General features: G+C 47.9%; 1 protein-coding gene across 6 annotated transcripts in view; it reads right to left on the reverse strand.

The window, feature by feature from the left end:
- The window catches only part of slc4a7 (solute carrier family 4 member 7), a 37,128-nt gene that overhangs the window by 5,123 nt on the left and 18,840 nt on the right, over positions 1 to 13,165 (reverse strand). For 4 of the 6 annotated variants that reach the window (XM_027005378.2, XM_027005375.2, XM_035526609.1 and 1 more), the window contains 15 exons: positions 11,411 to 11,556; positions 8,974 to 9,131; positions 8,717 to 8,804; positions 7,670 to 7,816; positions 7,409 to 7,512; positions 5,706 to 5,880; positions 5,394 to 5,527; positions 2,494 to 2,739; positions 2,224 to 2,323; positions 1,799 to 1,960; positions 1,580 to 1,693; positions 1,102 to 1,263; positions 726 to 977; positions 542 to 610; positions 119 to 292 (listed from right to left, as the gene is read on the reverse strand). In XM_027005378.2, coding sequence (XP_026861179.2) covers positions 119 to 292; positions 542 to 610; positions 726 to 977; positions 1,102 to 1,263; positions 1,580 to 1,693; positions 1,799 to 1,960; positions 2,224 to 2,323; positions 2,494 to 2,739; positions 5,394 to 5,527; positions 5,706 to 5,880; positions 7,409 to 7,512; positions 7,670 to 7,816; positions 8,717 to 8,804; positions 8,974 to 9,131; positions 11,411 to 11,556 — 2,231 coding nt within the window. Of the gene's footprint in view, positions 1 to 118; positions 293 to 541; positions 611 to 725; positions 978 to 1,101; positions 1,264 to 1,579; positions 1,694 to 1,798; positions 1,961 to 2,223; positions 2,324 to 2,493; positions 2,740 to 5,393; positions 5,528 to 5,705; positions 5,881 to 7,408; positions 7,513 to 7,669; positions 7,817 to 8,716; positions 8,805 to 8,973; positions 9,132 to 10,287; positions 10,336 to 11,410; positions 11,557 to 13,165 lie in introns of all 6 variants that reach the window. The other 2 variants (XM_027005377.2, XM_035526608.1) reach the window with 1 other exon arrangement.

The raw sequence follows: 13,165 nt of genomic DNA on the forward strand, positions 1-13,165 counted from the left end.
GCATTTTATCTGAGTGCTGTACTGTATCAAAACATGGTATGAGACTGCTGTGCTGCATCGTATCGGACTGCTGTATTAGACTGCTGCACGAGAGTGCTGTGCGGTATCAGGTGTTTACCATCATGGGGAAGACCACGGCAGCTGCGGACACCTTGATCACCCACAGGAGCACGAGGCAGGTGAGCTGCACTATGGTGAAGACATGCACCTTCCACAGCGGCACATAGCGCAGGTAGATCAGATCCGGCTGGTGCTTAGCCGGCATGCCAAACAGCTTGATCCGGTCAAAGAACTACGGAGTGATGGATAACTCCAATTCACCAATTCAGCCATTAAACCCAGCAAAGAAGAACAACAACATGCTCGGTGTGAAGTCAATAAAGGCATATAATTACTGGACACTGCTGATGTGCACATTTGTAAATGAACTAATGGGAAGCAGTCAGTGTTTTTTCAAATATGTTCAACTGAATTATATATAGTAATATTTTTGAAATTTCCAAATCTGTACTGCTTGACTACTAATCAATGGTGTGTTTACCTGGATCCCCCTGAGGGAGGAGACCCCCATGTAGAGAAAAACACCATAAAGCACAGGCATGGGGATGAACTGGGGAACAGAAGCAGACAGATCACTCTTATTTGATCCTAGACAGTGCCTTGGTCTAGCTACATATTGATCTGCTGATTAAACCTAAAGAGAGATAGTCGAGCGCCTGCCTCACCTTGAGCACAGAGGTCATGAACACAGACACGCCCATAAGGACGAAGATCATAAGGCCGGTGACCCGTTGCTCACGGATGCCCAGGAACTTGGGCTGCTCGCCGGGGGCGGAGCATTCCGACTCCACCTTCAGGCTGTTGACATGGGTGATGGAGAGCACGGTGGCAGCTACGAACCAGGGCAGCCCCATGAGAGAGCACACACCCAGCATCACTCCCACCAGCAGCAGGTCCAGGTGGTACCCACAGCCTTTCTGCAGGGGGAGCGGCGGCAAGAGCCATGAGAAACACACACACACACACACGCACACACACACACACACACACACACACACACACACAGAGTGTGCAGAAGTGCTGCCAGTAGGTGCCTCTGACCTTGAGTTTGTGTTCCTTGCGGTTGATGATGACTGCAGAGATCTGCTGGTCCATGAAGATGAGGATGGTGCAGAGCAGGGCGGGGATGGCAGCGGCAAACAGTGTCCAGGTGGGGTTACTGCCCAGCGGGTTCATCAACCAGCCACGGCCCTTCGCTGTCGGCTGAAGCGTACGCCACGATGCACAGACACACACAAAAACAAACCAAAAAAAGAACCTTTTTTATTTTTCACACATGGATGCAAAATATGAAACACCTCTTTTATACAGCAGAAAACAGAGACAGATGTGAGAGCAGTCAGGTTCATTTTGCTCAGATAACTACCATCGATCTGTTGTTCAAACCACTCTCTAAATAATGCTTGAGTGAGCAGAATGCCCGAGTCTGAGAGTCCACATTACTTAAAATAAACCCTCGAACCCCTGCAGTCCCTTTATCTACCCCCATCACACTAGAGGCCGATGTGACAGCCCCTACCTCAAAGGTGTCAGGAACGTTGAGTTTGGGAGAGGGGATTCCCACCAGGTAATCCACCAGAACCATAACCATAATGGTGAGGAATACGGCAAAGTCACTGATAGTGGAGCGAACCTGCAGATGTCAGGGTAGGAGGGGAGGTGCTAGTTAGGGTGGCTCGCGGGGCGGGAGGGTTTGCGTTTGGTACCACATGTCAGAAAGGGGCAGCAGGCCACTGACCCTGGTGGGGAAGTAGCGCTTGGTCTTAAACTGCTTGAGGAAGGAGCAGAGGAAGAAGGTTGTGAAGAAGAGGATGACGGACCAGAAGAGTACGTCGGGGATGTAAGGGCCGTGGTGGCTGCATGCCGCGCCCACAAACTCACCACGCAGCTTACGACACGTCTGCACACACCACGGACAGACAGAGACACACAAAGAGAGGAGAAGGGAAACAAATGTTATGCCACTAATCTGGAGTATGGGACAATATGAATATCCAGGAATATCCAGCACGACATCCTGCTTGGAGAGGCTGATTCTGCTCACGAAGGCCTGACAACCAGCCGGTTTGTTGAGGAAAACATTAAACTCTCCAGAGCAGCTGGCCCTGGGCCAGAGCGCGCAGAACCTCACACGGCCACACTCTCATGCACACGCATACTTACAGATACGTCCAACTCGCTCCAGTTTATCGAGTCAGGGGTGTAGCCGCTCACATTCCATGTCAGCTCAGGGGTGTAGTTGGCAGGTGGAGAGCACTGGCACCTGGGGGGATGAGAGTATCACCTATAGGAACACCCTCTTTCTATATGAACACCTTGAACCTAAACCACACTAAATGACAACAGCCAAAATAACGCGGTTCCATTTTCATAGCCGTTTCATTTTATGCCCATCATCGCCCCAAAGCTGGAGAGGAGGGGCGGAGCTCTCACGTGTAGAAGGTGAGATTGTCCAGGTGATTGTGCATGTTGATGGGGAACATCTCCGCCAGGTAGAAGAGCTTCTCCAGGGCCTCGTAGATGAAGATAATGCAGATGAGAGCAGCGAACGCCTCCTCTGTGAACCGTGTGAAGTAACACACCAGTGAACTCGCGTCCGTGGCAACCAGCACGATGCACAAGAAAGCGGTCCACAGTCCGATACTGGTGCGCAAAGGGAGGTAGGAGAGGCTGTAGTCACTGCCGGACACACACACACACACACACACACACACACACACACACACACACACACACACACACACACACACACACACACACACACACACACACACAGATAGTCAGAAACACATTTACAGATTTAAAATGATTTCTCATTGAAGACACAAGCTGACTGATGTGATGTGATGGATTGATGATCTAACGGATTGATTAATATGTGCATAGGCCAGGACAGAACCTGCTAAAGTGACTGCACGTGGTTCCAGCTTTGGGAGGAAGAGACAGAAATCGATCCATCTCCTATCTGAGTGCATGTTTGTATGCCGTGCATTGTGCAAGCATAGGCGTTTGCATAAGCATGTGCATGGGTATGTGTGTGGGGCTGGGATAAAAGCCCCGGGTTGGCCAGGAGAAGAACGACCCTTCTCCACATGGCCTCGAGTGTCAGAGAGGAAGGCCAAGCTGAATAAGGACTCTATGCTGCGCTGCGGCTCAGGAGAACACAGTGACCCCTGCTGCCCTGGAGGAGTTAACTGCTGACAAGAAACACCGCTGAAGCTAAGGAGGGAGCGGACGACAGGACCACGGATCGAGCTGACGAACACGACAGCCACACTGCATTACAGTAGAGAATGAATGAGGTGGATGCCAGGATGTGGTAAACCACAGTGGCAACCATGAGACCCAATAAATAAAATAACACTCAGAAGTCTACACACAAAATCTGTGAGCAGGAGATCATGTACAAACAGGCGCCTAAAAGTGGTGCTTGCAAAATGTTTGCCTGGACTGTAGGTGTAATGCAGATGATGATATTCTATGATATCCTGTTCAAGAACTCAATGTTGTATTAAACTCTGTGTGTGTGTGTGTGTGTGTGTGTGTGTGTGTGTGTGTGTGTGTGTGTGTGTGTGTGTGTGTGTGTGTGAGAGAGAGAGTGCCGAGTGCTCTGAAGGACAGGCTAAAAGCTGTAGAACAGCAACTGCAGAGTCAAAAAGGTGAGAGCGGCCCGTTTCGTGCGTTTAGTCCTCGGTGGAGGGCTTCTACTAAGCTATTGCCACCATTCACCATTTGTGTTTTTGTTTTTTTAAAACAGGCTTCTTTGTGTGGTAGTGTAGTAGGGTTGTGTGGCCCTTACTGCGCTATAACTTTGTGCTGATATAATGGTTGACATTACATTAATCTTTATCTATAGGATAGAGTTCTGTTGGTTCTTAGCATGAGGGAAACATTTAAAACAGGGCACATTGCTGAGGAGAATGTCACTAGCGTTTGTTTCTGTGACTTTCAGACACTCCTATAGTGGCCTTTGCTGTTTCCTTGGGAAGTGATGGCCTCGTTTCCACAAAAACGTCTCACAAAAAGCTCATTTCTAAAAGACGTCCTTACTAACGTCGGCAATGCATACGACCCAGAGACAGGTAATACACACACATACACGCACCCCCCACCCCCCATACACACATCTTTGTGCTCACATACGCACAGCCACCCCTCCACGAGCACACACACTTGCACAGACTCAATGCTGCAGACACTAAAGGACATGGTTTTCATACTGAAAAGGAGCACTGGGTTCAGCTATTTATAATTCTAAATGTATCACAGCATAATACCGCCGGGTTACACACACGGTCTGATGTTCATCACGCTCTCCTTCCTTCAGGGGTCTTCAAGGCCCCGCTACGGGGTGTCTGTTACGTAAGGTACACATCCACGGCACCCACCGACAACCTGATGAGCACTGAGCTATACAGGAACAAGCAGGTGCAGCTGAGCGTGGCTGAGCCCCCGAGCAGACCAGGCAGTGACATGGCGGCCAATGGGGCGGCCCTGCTCCTGGAGGCAGGAGACGGGCTCTGCGTGCAAGCTCCTGCCCAACTCCCACATGTGGGACAACGCCAGCCACTGCAGCACCTTCAGCAGCCTCCTGCTCTACCCCACAGAGCACAGAATGCTGGGAGGCAGCGTCCTCTAGAGTGAGATGCATGCAGAGCTCCTGCTGCTCTAAGCCCCTTAACAGCTGACGTGTATATGGAGCTGAAAAACTGAACTGGGTGGAAGTCCTCAACTTGGGTTACAGTTCAAGAGACCCTCTGGGATTACCTAGTATCTGCTGACCTTCTGCAGTTCTGTTACTTGTGCATGAATAATAAATAGCTAGGGTCCCCAAAGTCATCACAACATTAAGATCATTTTAAATGAGAGAGAGTGTCTTCAGTGTAACACGCACTGTATAATTTAACAATAATCTTTGTTTTTACAATGCTGAAACGAAGACCATGAAATCACCGTTTAAAGTCTATGTCTGTTAGCACCACCAGATAGCGCTGTAGGACAGTAGATGGAACCTGTTATTTGCTTGTAGTTTCAGACTCCAGGCCTGCTGGGCCACAGAAAAACTCAAGTGTTTCTGCTGCGAAACACTTGTTTCAGCTCATTAATTCATTATCCAGCCCTCTATGAACTGAGCAAAGTGTTAAAGCAGAGAAAACACTACAGAGGTCAGTACTTGGGGCAGTGCTAGTGTCAAACACCCATACTAAGAGCTACTTAATGTGTAGTAAAATATGAACGTCAACAAAATAGTGGTGGTCATAAGACTGCAGTTTGTTCCTCATGGGTGCCAGTTAATCTAAACAAACAAACAGAGGTGTTATGGAGCTTCTGACCTGCAGAACTTAAACAGAATCTTCTCAAAGACCAGAACGGGCCCAGTACTGCCCAGGATGGTGAGGGGTTGACCGGCAAAAAGTGAATAGGCAATGCCAGTCAACGAGGCTCCAAACAGGGACTCTATGGCACTCTATCAGAGAGAGAGAGAGAGAGAGCGCGAGATGAGACCAGCCAGTATATTCCTACATAGAGAGAGACATAGAGAAACAGAGCTGAGAACAAGAGAAAGAGAGAATGCAAAGATACACATAGAAAGCCAAAGGCTGTGAGAAGAAAAGCCATGACAGGAGGTCAGACAGGAAACTCACGATGTTGTTCTTGGTGACTTCACCCAGCAGCCCGCCGAACGTGATGACAGGGGACATGCAGGCGCAGTAGAGGAACAGGATGGAGGCGAGACACTGCAGACTCAGAGCGTCCCGCACATCACTCCAGTAAAACGGAGCTTTTCTCTTCACGTCCAGCACCAAACCGCCGAAGAACCTTAGGGAGAGATAAGAGACAGAAAGAAATAAAAAGCTAAAACACACAGTAGGATGTGTTCATAAAAATCTAAATTTGATTGCACTGATTACATACAGCTTACATATACGCTGATTAATATCAATCAATAACAACAGCAGTTATTATTGTTGTTGTTATTGCTAACAGCAGTGTGCTACACAGTGAGTGTGCCACACATCAGAGGCTGTTGTGAACGGGAGAGCTGTGGACTCGGACGTGGGCCTCAGCAGACAGGTCTCTCTTCATCGCCTGCGTCACAGTGCAGATGTTGTAAAGGGGGCCTGCAGGTGCCTCGGTGCTCATTTGCACAGACTTAACAGACCATAGACAGACTCTAGCTGCAGAGCCATTAATGTTAATGAAAAGACGTCTGCTCCTGATGGTCACTAAACTCCAATACTTCAGTTCTTTTTGTTAACAGCAGTGACTATTAATAGTGTTACAGCAGTATTACAGTACATTTAGCAGTGTTACAGTAGTATTAGTAGTACTAGTATTAATAGTAGTAGTAGTACTGGTGACAGTAGCACCATTAGTAGTAGTAATACTAGTAGTTGTATTGGTGGCAGTAGCACTAGTAGCATTAGTAATCAATCAATTTTTATTTATATAGTTTTTTGTTTGTTTGTTTGTTTTTTTAATAACAGCTGTCAAGTTCCAATCCCCCACAGAGCAAGCCAGGGGCGAGAGTGCTGAGGAGAAACTCCCTGAGTTCAAGGGGAAGGAATATGGTAGTGTATGGCAGGGTGAAGAGACCAATGTGTGTTTGCTGTGTGCTGTGGCGCTTTGAAGAGCCCTCTCTCTGGAACACAGCTGTGTGTGGACGATCACATCCAGGCCGGATCAAAGCGCCACAGTGGCTGCTGCTGAACGAGCCCCCCTGCATTCAGCTGCTCACACACCGAGGCCTGACACAGTTCAGCCCCATTCAGCACGCCCTCAGTTGCTCATACTAATGCCACTTTAATGAGGTGGCCGTTCTGAGCTGCGCTCTTCACACGCACCGGCCTGCTTCATCAAAAGAAGCTTAGGGCAAATCTACCATGGCCCACCAGGGAACACACACACACACACACACACACACACACACGATTCATTTAAGCTTCTACGTGCATGCATGTTAATGTGTACATCCATCCAGAGCTCTAGCGTCAGTATTGGGGTTAAATATTCCCTTTATAAGTGATTTCAGCTGAGGCCATTCCATGGGTAAGGAAGTACGAGAAACTAATTTCACCACGCACAGTGTAAACATGACCACTGTTAGCATAATGCAAATGATTTTGCTAGGCTTCTATCACTGTTAGCCTTGCTGGCCATATGGTTATGGGTCTCAGCGAGAGAGAGAGAATGCCGGAAACATACAAAGGCCTCAGAACGCCACACTATGCGGGGCTCAGCCTGCTCTGATTCGCGCAGGACGCTTGGTTTGGATACCACGAGCTTTATGTGGGGAAGAAGCATGCTGCACAGAGCTGTTTGTGCAGGGGTAAGAGTGTCTGCTCACCGGCCCGTCCTCTGTAGCTCAGGCCCGGCATGATGCGCCACCTCTTTGATGCCATCGGATGGGTGGGCGGAGCCACTGGGCAAAGTCGGCATCTTCCTCTTCTCCTATAGAGAACAACAAACCGCAGAACTCCAGCTTTACATCAATGCACATACATATGCATATGCGCGAGCGTGCGTGCGTGCACACACACACCCACACGACAGATGATACGAGCGTTGATAGCCGACAGACATCGCAAGGCTGAGCCAGCATGCTCACCTGGGACGGCACATTCTTCGGGGGCTCGATGCGGATGCTGGGGTCCCACTCGCCGGGGGGCAGCACAGTCACCTGGTCCAGGAACTCGTCAATCCCTGAGAGCAGGTCGTTCCTATCTTTGGCTTTGTACGCCACATCATGAAAAATCTAATGCCCGGTCAAAGGAAGGGAGAGAGGATGAGTAGCAGCTCTCACACCCCCACTGAAGACAAAGATGTTCCCATTACGCAGGCCCAGATTTCCCTTAGGCAGGCAGGCCATCTACAGACATGCTGACTTTTACCAGCGAACAGATGGTGAAATGCATAATCTCACTGTTTAAATGATAAATGGCTGAAGAAAAGAGACATTCATGCATCCATCTTATTAAGGATGAGAGTTTTGAGAGTAGAAGCAGAATAATGCAGTGTGTGAATTAGTGAACGCAGACTGAAGACCCATCTATTCGTGGAATATTTAAATGACCACTGACCCTGCTCCTATGTTGTCTAACTGAAACTAGTACTTATTGTAGGGCATTGTTTATTACACTGATGTTGACTAACAAACTATAGTACTTATTCTTTATTGCACTTATCATTGTCCAAGATAGAGCTTATGTATTTTGTACTTCTAGGCATCAGCAGTGATCCCTGTATTTCTACAGTATTCTAGATCATTGGTACATTGGACTCTAACCTATTGCACTGGCTAGGATGTATTCTATGAGTAAATGACAAAGCACTTTTGTAAGTCACTCTGGATAAGAGCGTCTACTCAATACCGCAAATGTAAAATGTAAATGTGAATAAGTGAGTGAATTATTGAACACGTGAAAAGGTTAATTTGTGAATATAAATTAGTGAATGTGTGTAATTTCCATTTACAACATATGGCAAACCCTCTTATCCAGAACTATTTACATCCATTACACAGTATGACCTTATCTCAGTATGTGTGCTCCTTGGGAACTGAACCCATGACCTTGGTGTTGCCAGCACCTTGCACCTTGCAGGTGAGAAAATGTTGGTGTGCATAAATAAATGGAGGCAACTGGGAGAACCACACCTCGTCTGTCATCAGTGTGGCGATGGAGCGTCCGATTTCGTGGTACTGGGAGCCCTTCCCAAATGGCCCCAGCAGAAAAAACAGGAACCTGAGAAACGAGACCAGAATCTACTGGGAAGAGCTTAAGCAGAGCAGAGGTAACTGTATCACTAGGGTACAGGGTGTGTGTGTGTGGGAAGTGTGTCTGGAGTGCATGACTGAAGGCAGGTGTGGGGTCCGTGTGTGTGCGTGTGTGTGTGCGTGCGCGCGCACGTTACCTCGTAGGAACAGGCACTTCTGTGAGGCCGGTGAGGAGGACAGCAGGTGAGAGCCGTATGAAGGCGACAATGGGCCTCTCCAGGAAGTCTGCCTCCCCCACCAGCACGTTGGATGCCTCTGCACCCAGAGGGATCTTCCTCATGAAGTTCATATCGACCTGAGGGTCAAGGATCAAAGAGATGGGTAGTGTAGTCTTTCATGAGAGCTAAACAGAGACAGAATGTGCATCGTGTGCTGGTCAACACGCAGATGACTGTGCTTGATGACGAATGATGACTCAGATACAGAATGGTGAAGAGAGCAGAAGCCGCTGGCATTATGGGGAACAGGGCCTCTTGGTGCTGCACGCCATTTGGCCCAGTGGATGTTATTATCCTGCCAGCGATTAACTAACAACCACCCCACAACACCCCCCCTCTGCCCCATAAACACGGACTCCTGGTACAGTACAGTGCTCAGTAAGGTCTGCAGGCCAGTGACCTAGTCCAAGAATGAGAAACATGAACACGTTGTTGGACACACACACACACACACACACACACACACACACACACACAAAAACAGAGGCCTGTACACATATCTTTGTTACTGCTTCATGAAAGACAAGGAAACAGATAGTTATGAACAGAAAGCACCAGTTGGACACTGAGCGATTAACTTGTTCCAGAACAGGCATTGCACAATCTCAGAAAGACACACCGAAACCACAGACACGTGTGAGGGAAGAGAAAGATGGTACTTTCACAACCAGAACTGATCATTCGATTCCTCTGTGCGCCACAGGTGGGTGGAGCTCCGGAGCTGTGTGTGTTCTCATTCCCCTGCTGGTTTTGTTACCCCGAAGGTGCACACTTTGGAAGACTCAACTGACACCTAAAGACAACGGCTCTGCCGAACCAACTGTGTCTGTTCAAAACACACCCGCAGAGCGGATTCCTCCTGTGACCAAGAGAACCTGATCTGTTTGCAGAATAATTCCACTCCTCACCTCCAGCCTGGAACACTACACCAAAGAAAGACTGGGAAGCTACACCTAGTCTCCACCTAGTGACATCTGAATCCCTGTAGCCCAGTACACAGCTCGCCTCTCACGGCCTGTCTATCTCGCTGATGATCAAAGGACATCAATTACAGTGATGAGAGGACTACAAACGCAGCAACAACCAGAACACAGATGACTCCATTACATGGTGAATTAAGAGATCAAACACTATTAAACAGCACAACACTGATCACAAAGACATCACACGGGACCACGGACCACACGAACCGATGCAGGATGCCGCAGCAGCGCCGGGAAGCTCGGGACTTACGGTGGGTCTCAAGGAGCCGCAACGGCAGTGGAAAGAGGGGTGGCAGTCCTGTTTCCGTAGCAACCGCACAGCCGGGGATCAAAATCAAAGCTGGGGTTAGTTTATACCTGAATTCACTTATGATTATACAGCTGAATCACCCCTCTTACCCTCATCCCCACTTCCCTTTTCTGCAACCAGTCCAGTGTGGCGACACAAAACCCATCTATACTCAGCTGCGCCTGTGCCACTTTAAACCCTGTGTTCTCTTAAATTGACAATTCTTCTCATGGTTCAGTTTCTTCAGTCCTGTTGTTCATGATTTAATGTTAGTTCATGGGTGAGACGGCCTTGTATTGGTCGGCAGTGCGGTCAGTATGGAGTCTGCTGAGGTCAGAGAGAGAGAGAGAGAGAGAGAGAGAGAGAGCTGCTGCAGCAAGTCAGCACTCTAAAGGAATCGGCTCAAAGCAGCCTGACAAACTATTGCTACGATGAGCCACCGGAACACACTCAGAGCGGCAGACAGATGCGCTGACAGTGAGGAATGTGTGTATAGGTGCTGTGGAGGCAGTGTGGAGGGAGCAGGATGGGTGTTGGGTTTGTGGAGGGGAACCTGGGTTGGCCCGTGTCATGTCCCACGCTCCCACTCTCACAAAGAGCAGCACTGTCCGGGAAATCCAGCTGCGTGTGTGCTATTAGACACCAGTGTCTCTGACGGGGCCCTAATCAAATCTCATCTCACCTACAGCAAGGCCCACAGTAGGACCACTTCTACTTATATTTATCCTGATGTAACATTTGCACATTTTGCTTGGAGGATTTGCGGTAGGCTCGTCAGTAGGCTCTTCGTTTGATCTAAATTAATAATTTAATTCATTTATTCAGTGCATCAAAATTGAAACATAATAATACCACACGGCTGCTGTTCTGCATGCAGGTGGGCGTTTTGTGTAAAGGTAAGAGTGTATCTCTGGTTTGTTGTAATAAAACAATTCTGTTGTCATGGCGATGACCCACTCTAGGCCTGGTTCTCAATTTCAGTGTTGATCTGCCACCCGCGTGGTACAGGTTAGTGTTTCCGTCCTCTAACAGCACTATGTGCTTGTGTGTGAGTGTGTGTGTGAGGACTGCAGGACAACTCTACCTTGCTGAAGTCAACGGTGCTGTTCTCACGGCTGCCCCCAGACCCTGGGACGCTTACCCCCGATGCACTTATGCGGCTGTCGCTTGGTTTGTCGCTCGGTTTGCTGTCCAAGTTTCCTGGGGCTGAATGAGGCGATGCCAGCAGACCTGACCGGGGAGAAGAGGAGGATAGGTTATTTGTGTGCTACTTACAGAGACAGAAAGGGTATATATGTGTATGTATGCATTTAAAGCAATGCAGGGCTTGTCAGTCAATTATGGCCTATTATCTAACTTTTTTAGTTTAGTGAATGTGAAGACACGACATTCTATTCTAACTAATAAAGTAGTCCAAAGTTAAAATCTGCCTATAAACAAATGAAGGCATCACCACACAGAGAGCACACCAGCAAATATAGCCAGGTATGGGTTATGGCCCTCTGCTGTGTCTACATGCGCTGCAGACCACCCACGCAGCCTTCCTGAGAATCCTGTCCCCAGGCAGGCCCACAGATGGCGGAAAACTCAGCCATCCCAGACCTCTGCTCACAACCCAACAAAACTGACCAGACACTGCCTTGACACTCCCACAGAAATACACAACTGAAGCACAGGTACTTACATCTACCAGAACAGACTAAGTAGCATGGACACTTTAAGCACTAGGACAGTATGTCCTACTATGCCCTGTAGGGTTGAGTATCACTCCTCTCAAGCTGTGGTAATTCTCATTAAGCCTGACATTACAACTATTACATAAAGGGACTAATCATCAGTCATATATAGCTGACAAAATTAAAAAGCCTCAGATTATACTGTCAGGCCAGTGGAAGTACAAAGAAAAAAGAGCAGATTCCTCCCAGACATACCACTGCTCAGATGAACAGGGCTTGGCTGATATTCAATACTGGTGGGTATAGTGATGTTTAATCAACATCAAGCTATATCAAGCTGGGAGTGGTGACAGCCTCACTGTCCCAGAGGATGTGAGATTATTGGTTACACTTTCACAAGTAAAGGACAAAGGAGTGGCTGTTTGATCATGAGCGTATTTGATACTTAAATTATTCATTAGTCATTACAGTGAGGAAATGTCTAATGTCAGAGTTTAGATGAAAAATATCATTTAATTCTCAACATGCCTAACTGTAACTCAGCAAGCACACACATGCACTCACAAGAGTGCTGGCATGAACACACTGTAGTAAAACACTACATTATGACGAGCATCACGATGATGACAACACCGAGTCAGATCAACAGTACTGGGACATGACAGCCAGAAAGAGAAGGAGGGGGACTCGCGTTCTGCCCCGGCCCTCTGCCTTTCAGTGGGAAGTCCTCTCCACCACACCATGGCATCATGGGAGTATGCTTCAGATTGGTTTCCTCACATTCTCTCCACAGCAGAGAGGGGGAGCACAGTCATATTAGAACAGCCACTGGGTTCAAATAGAGGGGGGAGAACAGGCCCATATGAGAATAGCCACAAGGTTCATGTAACTGTTATAGATATGACAAGCTTCCTGCTCTCCGACACTTAAAGGGGTCTTGACATATCTTGACATATCAGGCTGGAGAGGTTTTACTAAGTTCACTATTCCCCAAGGAAGCAAGTTTTAATTCTTAATTAATACTTAGTTTGCTTCTATTTACTTTACATACGTTTACTGAGACACTTTAATACCATGAGCACTCATTACCTTTAGTGCTTTTAAACATTAATACTGACCAGCTCTATCAATAGTTTAAATTATAAAACAAATTTTTATATACT

Source organism: Electrophorus electricus, chromosome 5 (assembly GCF_013358815.1).
Source record: "Electrophorus electricus isolate fEleEle1 chromosome 5, fEleEle1.pri, whole genome shotgun sequence".
Classification (NCBI taxonomy): domain Eukaryota; kingdom Metazoa; phylum Chordata; class Actinopteri; order Gymnotiformes; family Gymnotidae; genus Electrophorus; species Electrophorus electricus.